The following is a 15,382-nucleotide window of genomic DNA, read 5'->3' as shown; positions in this document are numbered from 1 at the left end:
CAGCTATGCTAAAAGCCTCACTCTGACCATAACTGTGGCTGGAAATGGACAGCAGACACAGGCAGACACAATAGTATCCTGGTTTCCCAACAACAGCTGACTGGGTCAGACACAGGCACTTGGTTCAAGGAAGGCTAATGAAAATCCACCCAGGGATAACTGGAATCAGATCTGAGAAAGTCAGCATCTCTTTGGTGACTGAAGCTCTACAATATAAAGCTCAGGAGGTGTCAGCAACTGAGACCTCTGAAACACAGAAGTCAAGTTGTCGAATGTAAACTAGAATGACTGCAGTCTGAGGCTGATGCCGAGGGAATGCTCATGGCATCTGACTCCCTGCGTTCCTGCTCCTTTCGTGGATGGACGCTTGCATTTCTCATTAATTAACCAGTATCTTTTCTATACTCCTTTGTGTTGTAGGTTTTTCTTTTTTTGCTTAAGCTGTTTCTCTCTGTAACTATAGAAAAATAAATATAATTGGCAATCTGTTTTAGACATTTTAGACTGATAGTGGTTGGTGGTCCCTCTGCTCAATACAGAGCCAGGTCTCTGACTGCTGACCTTGGCCAGAACTCTGACTTGGATTCCTGTTTGCTGCCTTAATGGTTGCATTTGTATTCCATGTTCCTTTTTGCCTATGTTTAACCCAGGTAAGGAGTTAGAAGCTATATAGTTATACAGAATATTGACATAATTCTCATTTGAACCATAGTTTTAAATGAGTTTAAAGTCTCAGCTATATTACGGGGTGAAAAGTTAAAAAAAAGTATTTTTTGAATATTCCAACAGTTTATGAAGTAGTTACCACTGTCACTTTTTAAAATTTTCTTTGTAAAAAGAATGTAGACTTCTATTATTGAGCACATTTAATTTTATTTAAACAGATGAGCTATAGAAAAAAACAGTAAAAACAAAAAAATATGTTTTTCATAATTACTGGAAGAATTATCAGTATGTTTGCATCATTTACTGGAATGTGTGAGGGAATCATGTCTACTGAGATAATTTAAGACAGACTAAAGTTCTTAATATTTTCATGAGAATGTGAAAGAACAAGAAAGTACCATATTAATTTCATTGCTTTATCAAAGCCATTAAGATAACATGGATAACAAGAAACAGTATTTTACAAAGAAAAAAATATAGATAAATTAGGTTTTAGTAGAACGGAAGTACTATCTTTGACTTTAAGGCTTTTTGTGGGTGGGGATTGGTTTCTAGGTCTAACTACTGATATTGTTTGTGGTTTTGGAGAGTGGGTGACCCAAACTGATTTATATACTTGTTTTCATTAAAAATATTTATTTTTAAGATAAAAACACTGGAATAAACTGTGAGAAGATCTTTGTAATATATGTTAACAACAAAGGACTTTATTTAAAACTGCTAAAGATTAAACAAAACACCACAACACAGAATGTACTTTCCCATGTGTATTAGAGATACTCTGGGGAAAGTGTGTAAGAATCCTTATAGCAGACTTAGTTTTCAATAGGGAAAATATTTGAAACCACTGAAATGTTCATCAATAGGAGAATAGTACACTAACACAATGGGATTCTATATAGCAATGAAAAAGAATAAAGTACTGCTATGTGTAAAAACATGGTTAAATCTCAGTGTGCAACAAAAAAGCTGCAGAATGACTTGCAGCATATAATATTGTTCTTATAAAGCTGTAAAACTCTAAGCCAATACTACAGTATATTTCCATGAGATACATATGTAATAAAAATAAACTGAAACCATGGGGATTATATTTTTGATGGTTGTAGTATCTGGGGAGGAGAGAAGGGACCTGTGACCCCTGGAGAACACACTGGAATTTGAATGTTCTTGTTGATCTTATGTGTTTCTTACGCTCCACTGTAGGACACAGGGTGTTTTTTTTTTAATAGTGCTGTGAAATATTTCACAGTAAGAATATTTAAAACAATTACAAATAAAATTATGAGAGGAAATGGCTAAATTGGGAGGGTATTCTGTCCAGAAAGATAGATTGCTCAGAAATTTTATTTTAGTAATGAGGAAGCAAACAAAATTTGAGGAACAGCGATTAGCTGAGATGCCAGCCTAAAGTGGTGAAACAAAACGAGTTCTATGTATAATGTGCTATTCAGGTAAGGAAACAAGTAAAAATTCTAACAGAAAACTCAGTAATAGAACCAATGCCGGAGAGCTTGTATAGTGAATAGGGGAGGCAGTGGCCCCAAGCCAAATCTGTAGGATGACAAACTGATTGCATTCTTGTGTGCGTTCATGCATCCCTTCAATTTCAACAAGACCTTACTGAACCTCTCTAGTGTGCCAGGCATTGTGATAGATCTGTGCTGTCCAATGTAGCAGACATTAGCCACTGCTTCTTTATTTTCCATTTTTTTTATCACTGCATGCTTCATTTTCAGGATAGTTTTTCCTGAACTTACTTCTTTAATTCTTTCCTCAGCCTTTTTATACCTGCTTTTATATCAAACCAATAGGTTTAGAACTGCTGTTAAAGCCATTTGCAGTTCATGGATTTCTAACTTTGTTTCAAATCTGCAATTTTGATCATTTTTCATAATTCTAATTTTCACATTTCATCATTTTCAAAATTTTTATTTCTGAAAATTTAGAATTCAGTGTTACATTTATAAACATATTAAGCATAGCTGTTGGGTGGTTTGTATCTAGCATTTCACTATCTGATGTACCTTTGGTTCAGTTTGTTACCATTTCTTCTCTGTAGATTTGATACCCAGGCTGTGTGTGTGTGTGTGTGGAGTTTCTTTGACTTTGTGCTGGGCAAGAAGCACCTCCATTCACTTCCACCACCTGAAATTCTGAGTCACCCAGATGATCTGAGCCTGGGCTTCAGTCTATCAGAAGTCTTCATATGGACTTTGTTTCATTCTGTTCCTCAATCCATGGGCATCTGGGGTTCTCACTCATCCAAATGGGTTGCTTTCCCAGGGCTCCTACACTGGGTACTTAAGATTCCAGCCTTTGTTTCCCGAGTTTTGTGTGGCTATCTAGGTACGGCCGACCTCCCAGCTGCCTCTCCCAGGCCAGGTTGTGCCCTGGGGAAAAGTGGCCTTATGTGCTGGCTCACCTCTTTGTTGTCTACTAGATCTTAAGCCAAGTATCCATTATTACCTTATTAGTTCTCAGATGCTTTTATGAAGACTTTAAAAATATGTTTTAACCAGATTTTTTACAAAAACTTATTTACTTTAAATTGTTCCATTACTGGAACAATTTTCTTATTTTTATAGTCATTTTGCAAAATATAGAAGAGGAAATATAGATTATATGTTTTAACAACAATCTTCATTGAATTAAAAAAATTTAAATGTTTATGTGAAGTAAAATGTAATTATGCACTTTTCTTTAGCTTCCTTTCCTTTAATAGTTGGTCTTGATGAGTATATTAGTTTATTTGAAAGAGCATAGGATGTGGATTCAGGGTTTGCTTTAATAATGCTCTTCCCTAATTAGTCTCTTTAGTCTGAATTAATTTACCAATTTCATTAAGGATTTTCTGATTTATAAAATAAAAATCTGAACCAGATTTCTAATTTCTAAACTCTACAAATTAAAATGCAGCTATTCTCATATAGAATTGCTGCCTTTTGATTCAGTAGTTTAAATTTCTCATAAATACAATTTACAGGAAATATAGAGGACAGAGGATCTTATTAAATATAATACAGGGAGGTTGTCAGTAATGTGGAATACTCTATAGGACAAAATATTTGATTTCTACATAGATATATTGCAGAGAAAAAAAGGAGGGAGAACTTTCAGATTAAAAGAGATTTTATGTACACACTACATAATGTATATTTCAGTTCAATGCTATGCTTGTTTGTGTATTTACTCCAAAAAGTTTTAAAAACAGGAAAAAATGAGACAATGAAAGAAATGTGAATACTGATAGTATGTTTATAATGATATTAAGAAAGTAAAATTGTCTTAATTATAATGTTACTATGGCTATGCTTAAAAATTACTGAAATATTTACAAACGCCAGATTATGACATCTGAGATTTGCTTAAACATGATCAAGGGTTAAGTCAGACAGGGCAGTGGGTGGGTGTATAAAATTCTGATTGGCCACAAGGTAGTAATTTGTTTAATGGACACATAGAGGTCCACTTCACTTTCTCCCTACCTTTGTATATATTTGACTTTCTTCATAATAAAATGTTTAAAAAAGGAACTGAGGAAAAGTAAAAAAGAGATCATAATAAGGTTTAACTTTATCATATTAAATTAAACATAGTAGGCTCCAGAATCTCCACAGGGCTTTGAGCCCAGAGTTGACAAATGTTAAATCATCTCAAAGTCAGGCCAGGTGTCTTTGTAAATTACTAGCAAGCAGGGGATCTAAGATCCCTCTTCTATGGGGATTTTTGTATTTGGTGTTCCTAAAATAGAATCATAGTAGTCCTTATAGGAAAAAAGAGTATATTGTTGGATTTCCTTACATTTTTAATATCATTTAGAATTGACATTTACATATCTATATTGTATGATATTAGAAACTTATCCTGACACTATCAGTTCTCAAATTGACAATTTTTAATGAAATTGAAACTAATTTTGATTTATGATACTTAAATTTTTTTCTTTTAATTAGGTCTCAAAATACTGTAAATAACCATGCCTGAAAATAAGACAGTTTCCTGTTCTCCCACTGGAAGTGACCAAACCAAGAAAGGTAAGCTTATCCTCGTCATTTTCTTTGAAATTAGGTCATAGGTAAAACAATTCAAGTCACTCACAGAAGACAGTCATCTTCTTCAGGACCAGGGGTCAGAAAACTAGAAATTACAGGGACCAGGAAGGTGAGGTAAGGGAAAAGAGTTAGTTTAAGGAAAAGCCACTGTCTGGATTATAATCTTTCTTTTATAATTACTCCTGAACTTTGCCCCCAAGACCTGACATCTTTTATTCTGCATTATGTTAGCAGTATCATGTCTTTGCAGATATAGAACAGAGGTCAGCAAATTACAGCCCACGGGCCAAATCCAGCCAGTAGCCCTTTCTGTAGAGCCCAAATGCTAACAATAGTTTTACCTTTGTAAAGGGTTGTAAAAGAAACAACAAAGAGGATCATGCAACCTCTGTTGCGTGTGGTCCGTTACACCTAAAATTTTTATGACCTGGCCCCTTACAGAAAAAGTGTGCTAATCCTCAGAATGTTTGCCTTAGGTACTTCCACTGAGAATAAGCTGTCTCCTACCTGTTACACGTGTCACACCGGTGCTGTGTACCAGTGAGCATACGGCACGGGGACATTCATTCCAGCTCACCTGTGCATGAGTCTGCAGGGTGGTCCTGCTGATCTCAGGTGGGCTCTGGACAGCCCACTCATGCATGTGCAATGAGCCACAGCTAAGCGCTGTTGCAGACCTTGCTCACCTGGGGTGCCCTGTCACAGGTCTGGCTGGGGCCCTGGCTGGGAAAAGTGGGAGAACCATGCTATCTCTCTTACTTCTCCAGAAACCTTGATCTCATGGCTTGAGAGGGGGCACAGAAGCTCACAAGGCCTCTTGAGGCCCAGGCTCATAAGTGGCACATGATAATTTCTGCTACATTTTATTGGCCAAAGCAAGTCACAAGGCCAGCCGAGTCCAGGGGCAACAGGATTAGACTCTACCTCTTGATGGTAGATGTTGTGAAGTCACGTTGTAAAGGAAGGTGAACACTGGAAGGAGAAAATTATTGGGACTATTATTACAATCCAATTACCATAGTTTTATTTGGGGTTATAAAAGAAAGGAGTCATTTAGTGGTCCCAAGCATGGTTGAGGATGGATTTCATGTAGGACTTTGAATCTTGGGTAGGATTTTGGTACTCATCACTACATTGACTTTCAGAAGATTTCAATAACTTTGGTTTTTACCTCAATCTACTCTACCAATATTCACTGCAAGAAGTGTTATTTCATTGTCACAGTTTGTGTAGTGAAGTTTAAACAAAAGTTTTTCATTTCTGGAAACAGACTACAATCTCAGATTAGCAAAATGGACCACGTTATTTACTTAAAACAATTTTCCCAAAGATATAATTTGGAAAGAGAGGATAATCAAATTCTTGTACATATCTCCTTTAAATGCAGGCATACCTCATTCATTGCACTTCACTGTACTTCATAGACACATACTTGAACTTTTTAAAGTTTTTGGATTATGTTAATTAAAAACTAATAGTTTATTCTAAGACTTTGGGAGTTGAGCTGGTGATTCCCCTTTGACTGTGATGAAGTCTATTTATTTTGTATTGGAATAGAAAGTGACCAGCCTACACTCATCTGTAAGCAAAAGCTCTTGTGTGGGGTGCATGAAGAGAAAGTTAGTCATATTAAACGTGACAGGCAACTTGCCTTCAATCCATGCGAGTCAGATAAAACTATACCCACATTATTTAATGGAATGTTAAGTGTCCTATGATATAGATTATTTTTCTAAATGCATATGAAATGGAAATATGTCTGGTTGGCTAACTCTTTGGAAAGTTATATGGTTAATAAATTGTTTTTTGGAGTGTGCTTCATTTGTAAGTTTAGAATATTTGTGTTTCAATGATATTGGAACCAGTATCTGTAATGCCAGCATAAATAGTGATTATGAGTTAAAATTAATTCCTACCTGTCTGGCATCATACTGTCATTAAGCTCTCTATCCTCTATGTAAACCACTAAAGAGAACATTCAGTTTATCAAGCAAAGCTTTCAGATGTCTATGTTCAAACTACAGGAATTTAATAGACATCAGTGTTATTACTTTGTTTTGGCAGATTTTAAACTTTAAAGCCCAAAGCAATCTTTGCTGGATGATGTAGTGAACTTAATTACGTACCAACCTTTTTAAATGTTTGTCAGTAACTCTTTCATTAACATCACAAGAACACAGAGGTCTTTTTTATTAATTTCTACCAGATGATATTCAACATAGCAATACTTTTCTTAACGTAAGAAGGAAATCCTTTCCTTATGCTATGTCAATCATCATGAAACTACTGTGGTCGTATCACAATGCTTATTATACTATAGATCACATAGCACTGGATGATTGGCTTGTGCTCTCAGCTGAAATAAATAATGTTTTTAAACTCTTCCAAGTTGTTCTGAACAGTCACAGATGTATCTTAAACATGCTGATCAATGATATTTTTAGATGACTCATATTTACAAATGGTTAGCTCTGGTATAGTAATATTACAATTAATGTGTTTTTACAACCTTGCTATGCATAATGTTTTGATTTTCAGGCACTATTTTCACTAAAGCCAAAACTGCATTTCATAGCAGTGCTATTTGTATTAAGACACTAATATTGCATTAATTTTTCTATGTATTGTTTTTCATAATGTATCTTTTCCATGCAACAGGCAGAAAGTATTTTAAAGTGTCTTTGTTGAAGTAGAAAATACTTCATACTTGTAAAAAAGTCACATATATGTAAAGTATAAAGAATACTGACAAAATTGGGTATCTGTGCACTCATATCTCACATTAATAGTGTTCTCTTCTCCCAAATCATCTTTAGTTTAATATATGAATATTATAATGAATATGCTATTATATATACAGTTTTTATATTTAATTTCAATACTAATTCGCTAATATTGGTTAGATCATCCAAATAAGTTTTAATTTTTTACTCTTTCTCATTATAAGTTCATCACCTTTCTCTCTTAAAATTGCTGCTAGACCCATTAGTTCTCTATTAAATGGAAGCAATACAAATGTGCACACTCACCTTCCAAGTTCCAATTTTTTAAAATGAGACTTTTAATGTTTCACTATTAAATATGATGGCTTTTTTAGAGACCATTTTTTATAATTTACTATAGTGAATGTATATTGAATTTTGTGCATGTTTTGTCAGTTGAAATTTTTCTGTGATTAAATTTTTCTTCATCTTTAAATTTACTGAGTTGCATAAATGGATTGTCAACTGTTAAAATGTTTCATTTCTGAAACAAATTTAACTTGTTTTAATATGTTGCTGGATTTGGCTTGAGAGTCATTTGTTTAGGATTTTTGCATCTCTGCTCTTGAGCAACATTGGCCCCTAAATTTTCTTACGTTATTCTTGTCTGGTTGTGGTAGTAAGGTGTTAATAAACACACTGTCGGATTGGTATATGTTTCTTCATTTTCTATTCTCTGAAAAAAATAATGTAATATTTTTATTATTTTTTCTGAAAGTTTGGTTGAACTTAATTAAGTCTTAGTTTTTAGGGAGATATTAAACTATTGATTCTTTACTATTTATAGTATTATTTAGGCTATTTACTCCTTACTCACTATTGGCAAGATATAATTTTTCCTTTTAAAACTTTGTTCACTTGGCTAAACAAGTGTACTGGTACACTTTATTTCTCTCTATATGCAATTACACCTTCATATTCAAAATATTGTATTAGATTCTTTCGTTTCTTCTTCTCAGTCTTGATTAATTTTGCCAGATCTGTTCACTTGCGCTGAGTTTTCAGAGTAGTGATTTCCCAAAATTCTAAATTATCTGTAGGGTTTTTCGTTGGTTTGTTTTCTACTGTATCAATTTCAGGTATCACCCCCTTCCAGTCCGTCTACTCTCTTTGGTTTGTTTTCCCACATATTCTTAATTTGGATGCTTGTATCACTAATTTTCAGGCTTTCTTCTCTTTTAATCAAAGCTATGCCCTCGCCCTGACAAAACAGAAGGAACTGGATCGTCCAAGGGCCGCCCCGGAGCGGGGTTTGCTCCGGGCACGGCCCACCCAGCGCCACGGCAGCGCTGTGCTTGAGGGCCCCGGCGCACCTCAGTGCCTGTGCGCCGGGCGTCAGCACCGCCGTCCGTGCCGCAGGCCCCTGCGAGGGGCTCCCGGGAGGGCAGGGCAGGCGAGGCCGTCCGCGAAGGAGCCTGGCCAGCGCCCCGGAGCCGGTGGGCGCGGGAACGGCCGGCGCTGGGAGCCGCCTCCGTAAACGCCTGTGGCCCTGCAGGAGGGCCCGCCTGCCTCCGCGGACGTCCGCCCCGCAGCCACCTCCACCGCGAGTCAGACGTGCTCGGCCCTCCGCAGCCCCGACAGGTCCGACGGCCGCCCCAGAAGAAGCGCCCTCCGCAGGGCCAGGCCGAGCGCAGGCGGTCGGGAACGCGGCGGCGCCACTAATGCCCCCAGGTGGCGCTGCGGCGCGGAGTCGGCGACGGCGTGACGTACCCTGCGCCACGGGAGCACATGGTGCGAGCGCTCCGAGGCTGGCGGCGTGACGCTCCGGGCAGGCGCCGTGTGCAGCCCACCTACCAGCCTTCTGGGACGCCACCGCCCGCGAGAGCCCGTGCGGGGTGCTGAAGGGCAGCAGGACCACGTCGCCCCTCGACAAGTCTTTTGGCTTGTTCTGCTTTGAGGGCCCGCGCGGCCGCCAGGCCTCCCCACGCGGGTTTGGCCTCGGAAGCCGCCTGGCCACCTGAGCCACAGATCCCGCACAACCTCCGGGCAGCATCCCCCAGTCCCCGCGGCGGCCGCGCATGCGCTCCTGCCCCACCGCTGCTCCGCGCATCCTCGGCCCTCGCGGCTCCTGAGGTGGCAGGCGCGCCTCAGATGCACGGGCTGCTGGGGCAGGAGGCGCGGGGACCGCATGTGGGATTCCAGGTACAAACTGTTGGTTCCGTGCAATCGACCTCCAAATCACCGTTGAGACGCGTGGATGCAAAAGCAAGAGGGTTTATTAGGTAGCCAGCATGCTGGGGTCTCACACTCGCAAAGTACAAGTTCATTCTTCTTTTATACACAGGAATGGGGTCGTGTGCAGAATGGGCCGTGCGCAGAATGTTCCTAGATCTGACCTGACCTTTACTGACTCTTGACTGCCGGGTGTGCGAGTTGTCTTCTTTCTGTTGGCTGGGAGCATCTGGCCAGTCCTGGCAACTGTGTTGGTTAAATTTTTGTAACTCTTGTCACTTCCTCTTGATGTGACCTGTCTCTTACAAAATACAGTCACTTATAAAATGGAGTAGCTTATATCAACACTTTTTAGTCAGGACTCCTCATTCCCCCCTTGAGTTTTGTTCTATTCAAATCTTTGAAGCAACGGAATAGGGTCTTCCTTACTCAAGGGCCTGTACTGAGATCTTAGGACCATGAGTTGGATGGTGGAGATCCTTTTCTGTACAAATTTGAGGAGGGAATTGATAAGGCAGGGGCCACATCTGAGAGCCAGTATCAGAAGTAAGAGGGGACCTGCTACTGCTGATAATAAAGTTGTTAGCCATGGGGACCAACTGAAAAGGCTTCTTGGACCTGAAACAAAGCTTGTAGGGAGGAAAGAAAATTTTTATCATTTTGCTCAGCTAACAGATCAGCTGGCAAATTGGGAAGGATGGGGGGAGGCCTGCCAAACAGGATTTCAAACGGGGTCATGCCCAATCTATAGGGAGTGTTCCTGACCCTGAACAGAACAAAGGGGAGGAGAGTCACCCAGTCACCGCCAGTTTCTAGGGTTAATTTGGTTAAAATCTCCTTAATGGTCCGATTCATCCTTTCTACTTGACCTGAGCTTTGGGGATGATATGCACAGTGTAGCTTCCAATTAGTCCCCAATATATGGCTCAGCCCTTGTGTTACCTGAGAGACAAAAGCTGGTCCATTGTCTGACCCAATAAAAGGGGGAAGGCCATACCTTGGAAAAATGTCTTCCAGGAATTTCTTGGCAACTACTACAGCAGTTTCTCTTTTGGTTGAAAAGGCTTCTACCCATCCGGAAAAGGTATCTACCTAGTTTGGCGAAGCCAGGAATCCAGAGGCGGCAGAACCCCACTGTCCCCAAGAACTCTCTGACAGCCCGTCTACAGTCTGGCCTTGGTAGCTAAAAAATAGTCTCTTTTCTGGCCTGGCATAGCCATTGGCGTTCCCCCTTGAGTTTGTATCCCAAGTAGGTAACTTCTTCTAAACAGAATTGAGCTTTTTTAGCAGCTGCTCGGTACCCTTGTTTTCCCAGTGTCATAAGTAAATCTTTAGTGGCTGCCTGACATTCTGTTTCTGTCTGGGCACCTATTAGTAAATCATCTACATATTGAAGCAGGCTCACCTCTGGGTGGAAATGCCGGTACTCGCTCAGATCTTCATGGAGGGCCTCGTCGAAGACGGTCAGTGAGTTCTTGAATCCCTGAGGCAACCTGGTCTACGTTAGGTGACCATTCATTCTGTCCTCCGGATCTCTCCATTCAAAAGCAAACAGTGGTTGACTCGAGGCGGCTAGCGGTAAGCTTTGCTTCTTGGGGGATCGGGTACTGCTGCACACAGACAGGGATGGCAGTGGCCTTTAGTTGGACCACTATTGGTGCCCAGTGCTTTGCCCATCCGATGCCTCCCATCATCACGGCCCATACTTCTGGGATCTCTTTTGGCCACTTATGGAGGAGCTCATAGTTGTCTTTTTCTCTTTTCGGGCTGGTGTAAAGTCTATATTCATCATTAAGTGATAAGGTAAGAATGCTGATGGGGGCTCCGCTCTGGTCATTTATGGAAACTGAGTCGCCCTCAAAGTGGATGTGGGCTCCCACCTTGGATAGCAAATCTCTCCCCAGAAGTGGGTAGGGGCACTCAGGGATAACCGTGAATGAGTGGGAAACCCGTCCCAGTTTTAGGTCTACGGGTCTTCAGGTAGTCCATGAATATGTGTTAGATCCTGTGGCTCCCTGTACCCCAGACTGTTTGGGAGAAAGGGGCCCCATGGAATTCTTAAGGATTAAATGTTCTGCTCCAGTGATGACCATAAAAGTCACTGGCTTCCCCTCCACATTCAAGGTTACCTAAGGCTTGGGGAGGGGGGCCAAACCCCATCCCCCTCAGTCATCTAAGCTTTCTATTTGGAGGACCTTGGGTTGTTCCCTGGCTTCTCTCTTGGGGCATTCATTTTTCCAGTGGCCTCTCTCTTTGCAGTAGGCACACTGGTCTTTCTGCAGCAGGTTCTGGCCCTTGGGGGAGGTTTTGGGATCTTGAGGGCCCTGTTGTTCAGTCAGCCTTTTTAATTCTCAGTTCCAGGCAGGACCTTTTAACGAATCAGTGAACAAAATCCTAGCCAACCCACGGGTCTGTCACTTTTCTGGGGTGTCTCGGTTATTGAACACTTTCTCAGCCACTGCCCAAAGTTCGGCTAGCCTTTTTCCCTCAAAACCTTCTAATCTTTGTAACTTCCACCTGATGTCTGGGGCCGATTGACAAAGGCCAAACCTACCACTGACCAGTTTTCAGCAGCTTCTGGGTCCAGGGGAGTATAGGTCCTGTAGGCTTCCAGCAGTCTCTCAAGGAAAGCTCCAGGAGGTTCTGTGGGCTCCTGTTTCACCTGACTTACTTTAGACAAATTGGTGGGACATCATGCCACCACCCAGAGACCCCCCATCAGAATCTGGCGGTAGACAGTGAACCTCTCCTTACCTTCGTCTGTATTGAAGTCCCAGTCAGGGCTACTCGAGGGGAATCTGATGTTTACAAAATCTAAATCTGTGGTTGGTCTCCCATCAACCCCTGGGACTAGTTTCCAGGCTTCAGTGAGGACTTTCTCTCTCTCTTCAGTAGTGAAGAGAACTTGTAAAAGCTGATGGCAGTCATCCCAGGTGGGCTGGTGGGTGAAAAGGACTGAATCCAACAAGTCTATAAGTTTACTGGGTTTCTCAGAGAAGGGGGGTTCTGCATTTTCCAATTATACAAGTCACTGGTAGAGAAAGGCCAGTGAACTAAGAACTGTTGGCCATCGAGGCCTGGTGGACCTGCCGCCGGCAAAGGTAGGGCCATTGTGCCTGGGGTGTTCTTGGGAGCTCGTCGGTCTAGAGAGCGGGTATGGGGAGCACTAATCAACATGGGTGGGTCCTCCGGATCAGGTTCCTCTTCCATAGGTGAAGGTTCAGGAGGATTGGGGAGAGGAGTGGGTCCATATGGCAGTGGGTGGGGAAAGGATGGATCTTCTGAGGAGGGGTCTGAAGGGGGAGGACAGGATAAAGAGATGGGGCTGAAGGAACTGAGTTGGGATTCGACTTGCAGGGTGCCTTAGAGGAGCTTGGAGCTTTAGAGGAGGCAGTGGCCATGAGGGTCGCCTTTGAAGGTGGAAGAAGGGGAGCTAGCCATTTAGGTCGACTTTCCACTAGAGTCTGCCAAGCGGTGATGTAAGGAACCTGGTCGGGGTGCTCAGGACGTCCATATACAAGGTCCTTGACCTTGAAAATGGTGGGGAGGTCAAACATACCCTTCTCAGGCCACTTGACTCTGAACTTAGGCCATTCACTCCTGCAAAAGATAGAAAGTTTACCCTTTTTGACAGCAAGACCAAGATTTTTAGCTTGGGTTTGAAAGTCACTGAAGCAAGATATGAAGATAGACAGAGGAGCAGAGTGTGACTGGCCCATGCCGAAGTAAAACAAGAAGACAAGACAGGCAAATATGAGTATACAAACAGAGAACACAATGTTAGGGTGCCTCTTTCCAAAAAGAAACAGACTAAGAGGGACGGCCTCTCCCCTAAAAGGGCTCCATCAAGGAACAACCTCCCATCTCCCACCAGACTGAAAAACAAAAGTCCAAAAAACAGAAGTGAGTGAGGGACGTCTCTGTGCTCACCAAGGTGCGGGGAAAAATAGTGCCTCCACCTAGTCCCCGGACTCCCAGATCAGGTTTCCACTGATAAATGGCACAAATACAAGGACACACAGCACATAAACAGGCAATCAAAAACTGCAGTCACACTCATACCCGCATGCTCCACACGGTCGCTGGTTATGGGAGCATGATCCCGTGATCCCATGATCCCCCAAATGTTGGGTCCATGCAGTTGACCTCCAAATCACCAGGAGATGCATGGATGCAAAAGCAAGAGGGTTTATTAGGTAACCAGCATGCTGGGGTCTCATACTAGCAGGTGGAGACCCCAAAGTACAAGTTCATTCTTCTTTTATACACAGGAATGGGGTGTGCAGAGTGGGCCATGCGCAGAACAAGCCGTGCACAGAATGGACCGTGCGCAGAGCAGGCCGTGCGCAGAACGGACGGTGAGCAGAGCGGGCCATGTTCAGAATGGGCCTAGATATGACCTGACCTTTACTGACTCTTGACTGCTGGGTGGGCAAGTTCTCTTCTTTCTATTGGCACGGAGCATCTGGCCAGTCCTGGCAACTGTGTTGGTTAAATTTTTGTAACTCTTGTCACTTCCTCTTGATGTGACCTGTATCTTACAAAATAAAGTCACTTATAAAATGGAGTAGCTTATGTCAAGACTCTTTAGTCAGGACTCCTCACACACAAACTGGTGCATAGGTAAAATACACTTAAATGAAGCCCCCCCCCACCTCCAAAACAAACACACAAACCATAGTTGGCTTTGTGTTTGGTTTTAAACTAGAATTTTGTGAAGATTACTTTTGGTGGGTGAATAATACTCCATGTGTTGAATATTCCACTTACTGTTTATACATTGATCACAAATGTTTTGGTTGTTCTTTTGGTGGTTATTTTTGAAAGCAGGGAGTGTGATACGTACAATTTTGTTCTTTTCCAAGATTTTTTTTGGCTAACCTGGGTCCCTTACATTTCATGTGAATTTTAGGATCAGTCTGACAATTTCTGCACACAGTTCTATGTGGAAACATTCCTCCATAATTTGGTCACACTGAGTTTCCATACTCAGGGGAAAAAGAAATTTACTTAAATATTTTTCTGTATAATTTTTGTTTGGTTATTCTTAGATTAAAATCATTCATATATATTATAATAGTTATCTGGATGGCACATGTATTATATCTATGCTTTCTCAGTAATTTCTGATCATTTGTTTTATGTTTTGCATATTTTTGCTATGAATTTACTTTCTCCTCATTTTATTCTTTAGTTGGGTTTGGAATTTAAATAAAAAATCTGTGATTGTTATATTTATCATAAGATATTCTGCAAGTATTGAAATATGTTATTTATGTCTGTGTGATCTATCAAAATACTTAATGCCATTAAACAATATATTTTCTATTTTATAATTATATGTAAAGGAATACTGATGTTTTAAATTTATAATTTAATGTATTTTGATAAATGTGTATGTGGTAAGTATAGAACCACCACTCTCAGATAGAAAATATTCTCATCACCTGAGAAAGTTTCTTACCATTGTAGGCTACCACTATTTTGCCATCTATCACAACAGTTTTGTTCTTTTTTGTGCCTTCTAATAATGGAATTATAGAGTATCCCTTCTGCTTTCTCTGATTATTTTTGCTCAGTGTATTTTTGAGATTCAACAATGTTACTCCATGTATTTGTAGTTCATTCTTTTTTACTGTTCAGCATTACACAATTGCATGACTGTACAATATTTCTTTAAAGTTAATTTTTCTGGTGATGGACATTTAGGTTGTTTTCAGTTTCTGT

The 15,382-nt window shown here is 40.9% G+C and overlaps 1 protein-coding gene across 9 annotated transcripts in view; it reads left to right on the top strand.

The window, feature by feature from the left end:
- Positions 1-15,382, top strand: part of CCDC178 (coiled-coil domain containing 178) — a 568,079-nt gene that overhangs the window by 13,986 nt on the left and 538,711 nt on the right. For 8 of the 9 annotated variants that reach the window (XR_012121114.1, XR_012121113.1, XR_012121115.1 and 5 more), the window contains 2 exons: positions 4,623-4,703; positions 13,927-14,013. Coding sequence is in view for 6 of the 9 variants with exons in the window: in XM_073212731.1 (XP_073068832.1) it covers positions 4,646-4,703; positions 13,927-14,013 (145 nt within the window). In the remaining 3 variants the exon portion in view is untranslated. The remainder of the gene's footprint in view (positions 1-4,622; positions 4,704-13,926; positions 14,014-15,382) is intronic. The other variant, XM_073212734.1, reaches the window with a different exon arrangement.

This window comes from Manis javanica, chromosome 9 (genome assembly GCF_040802235.1).
Source record: "Manis javanica isolate MJ-LG chromosome 9, MJ_LKY, whole genome shotgun sequence".
NCBI classification, from domain to species: domain Eukaryota; kingdom Metazoa; phylum Chordata; class Mammalia; order Pholidota; family Manidae; genus Manis; species Manis javanica.
The sequence above is the reverse complement of the archived record's forward strand: the minus strand, read 5'-3'. Positions and strand labels throughout refer to the sequence as shown.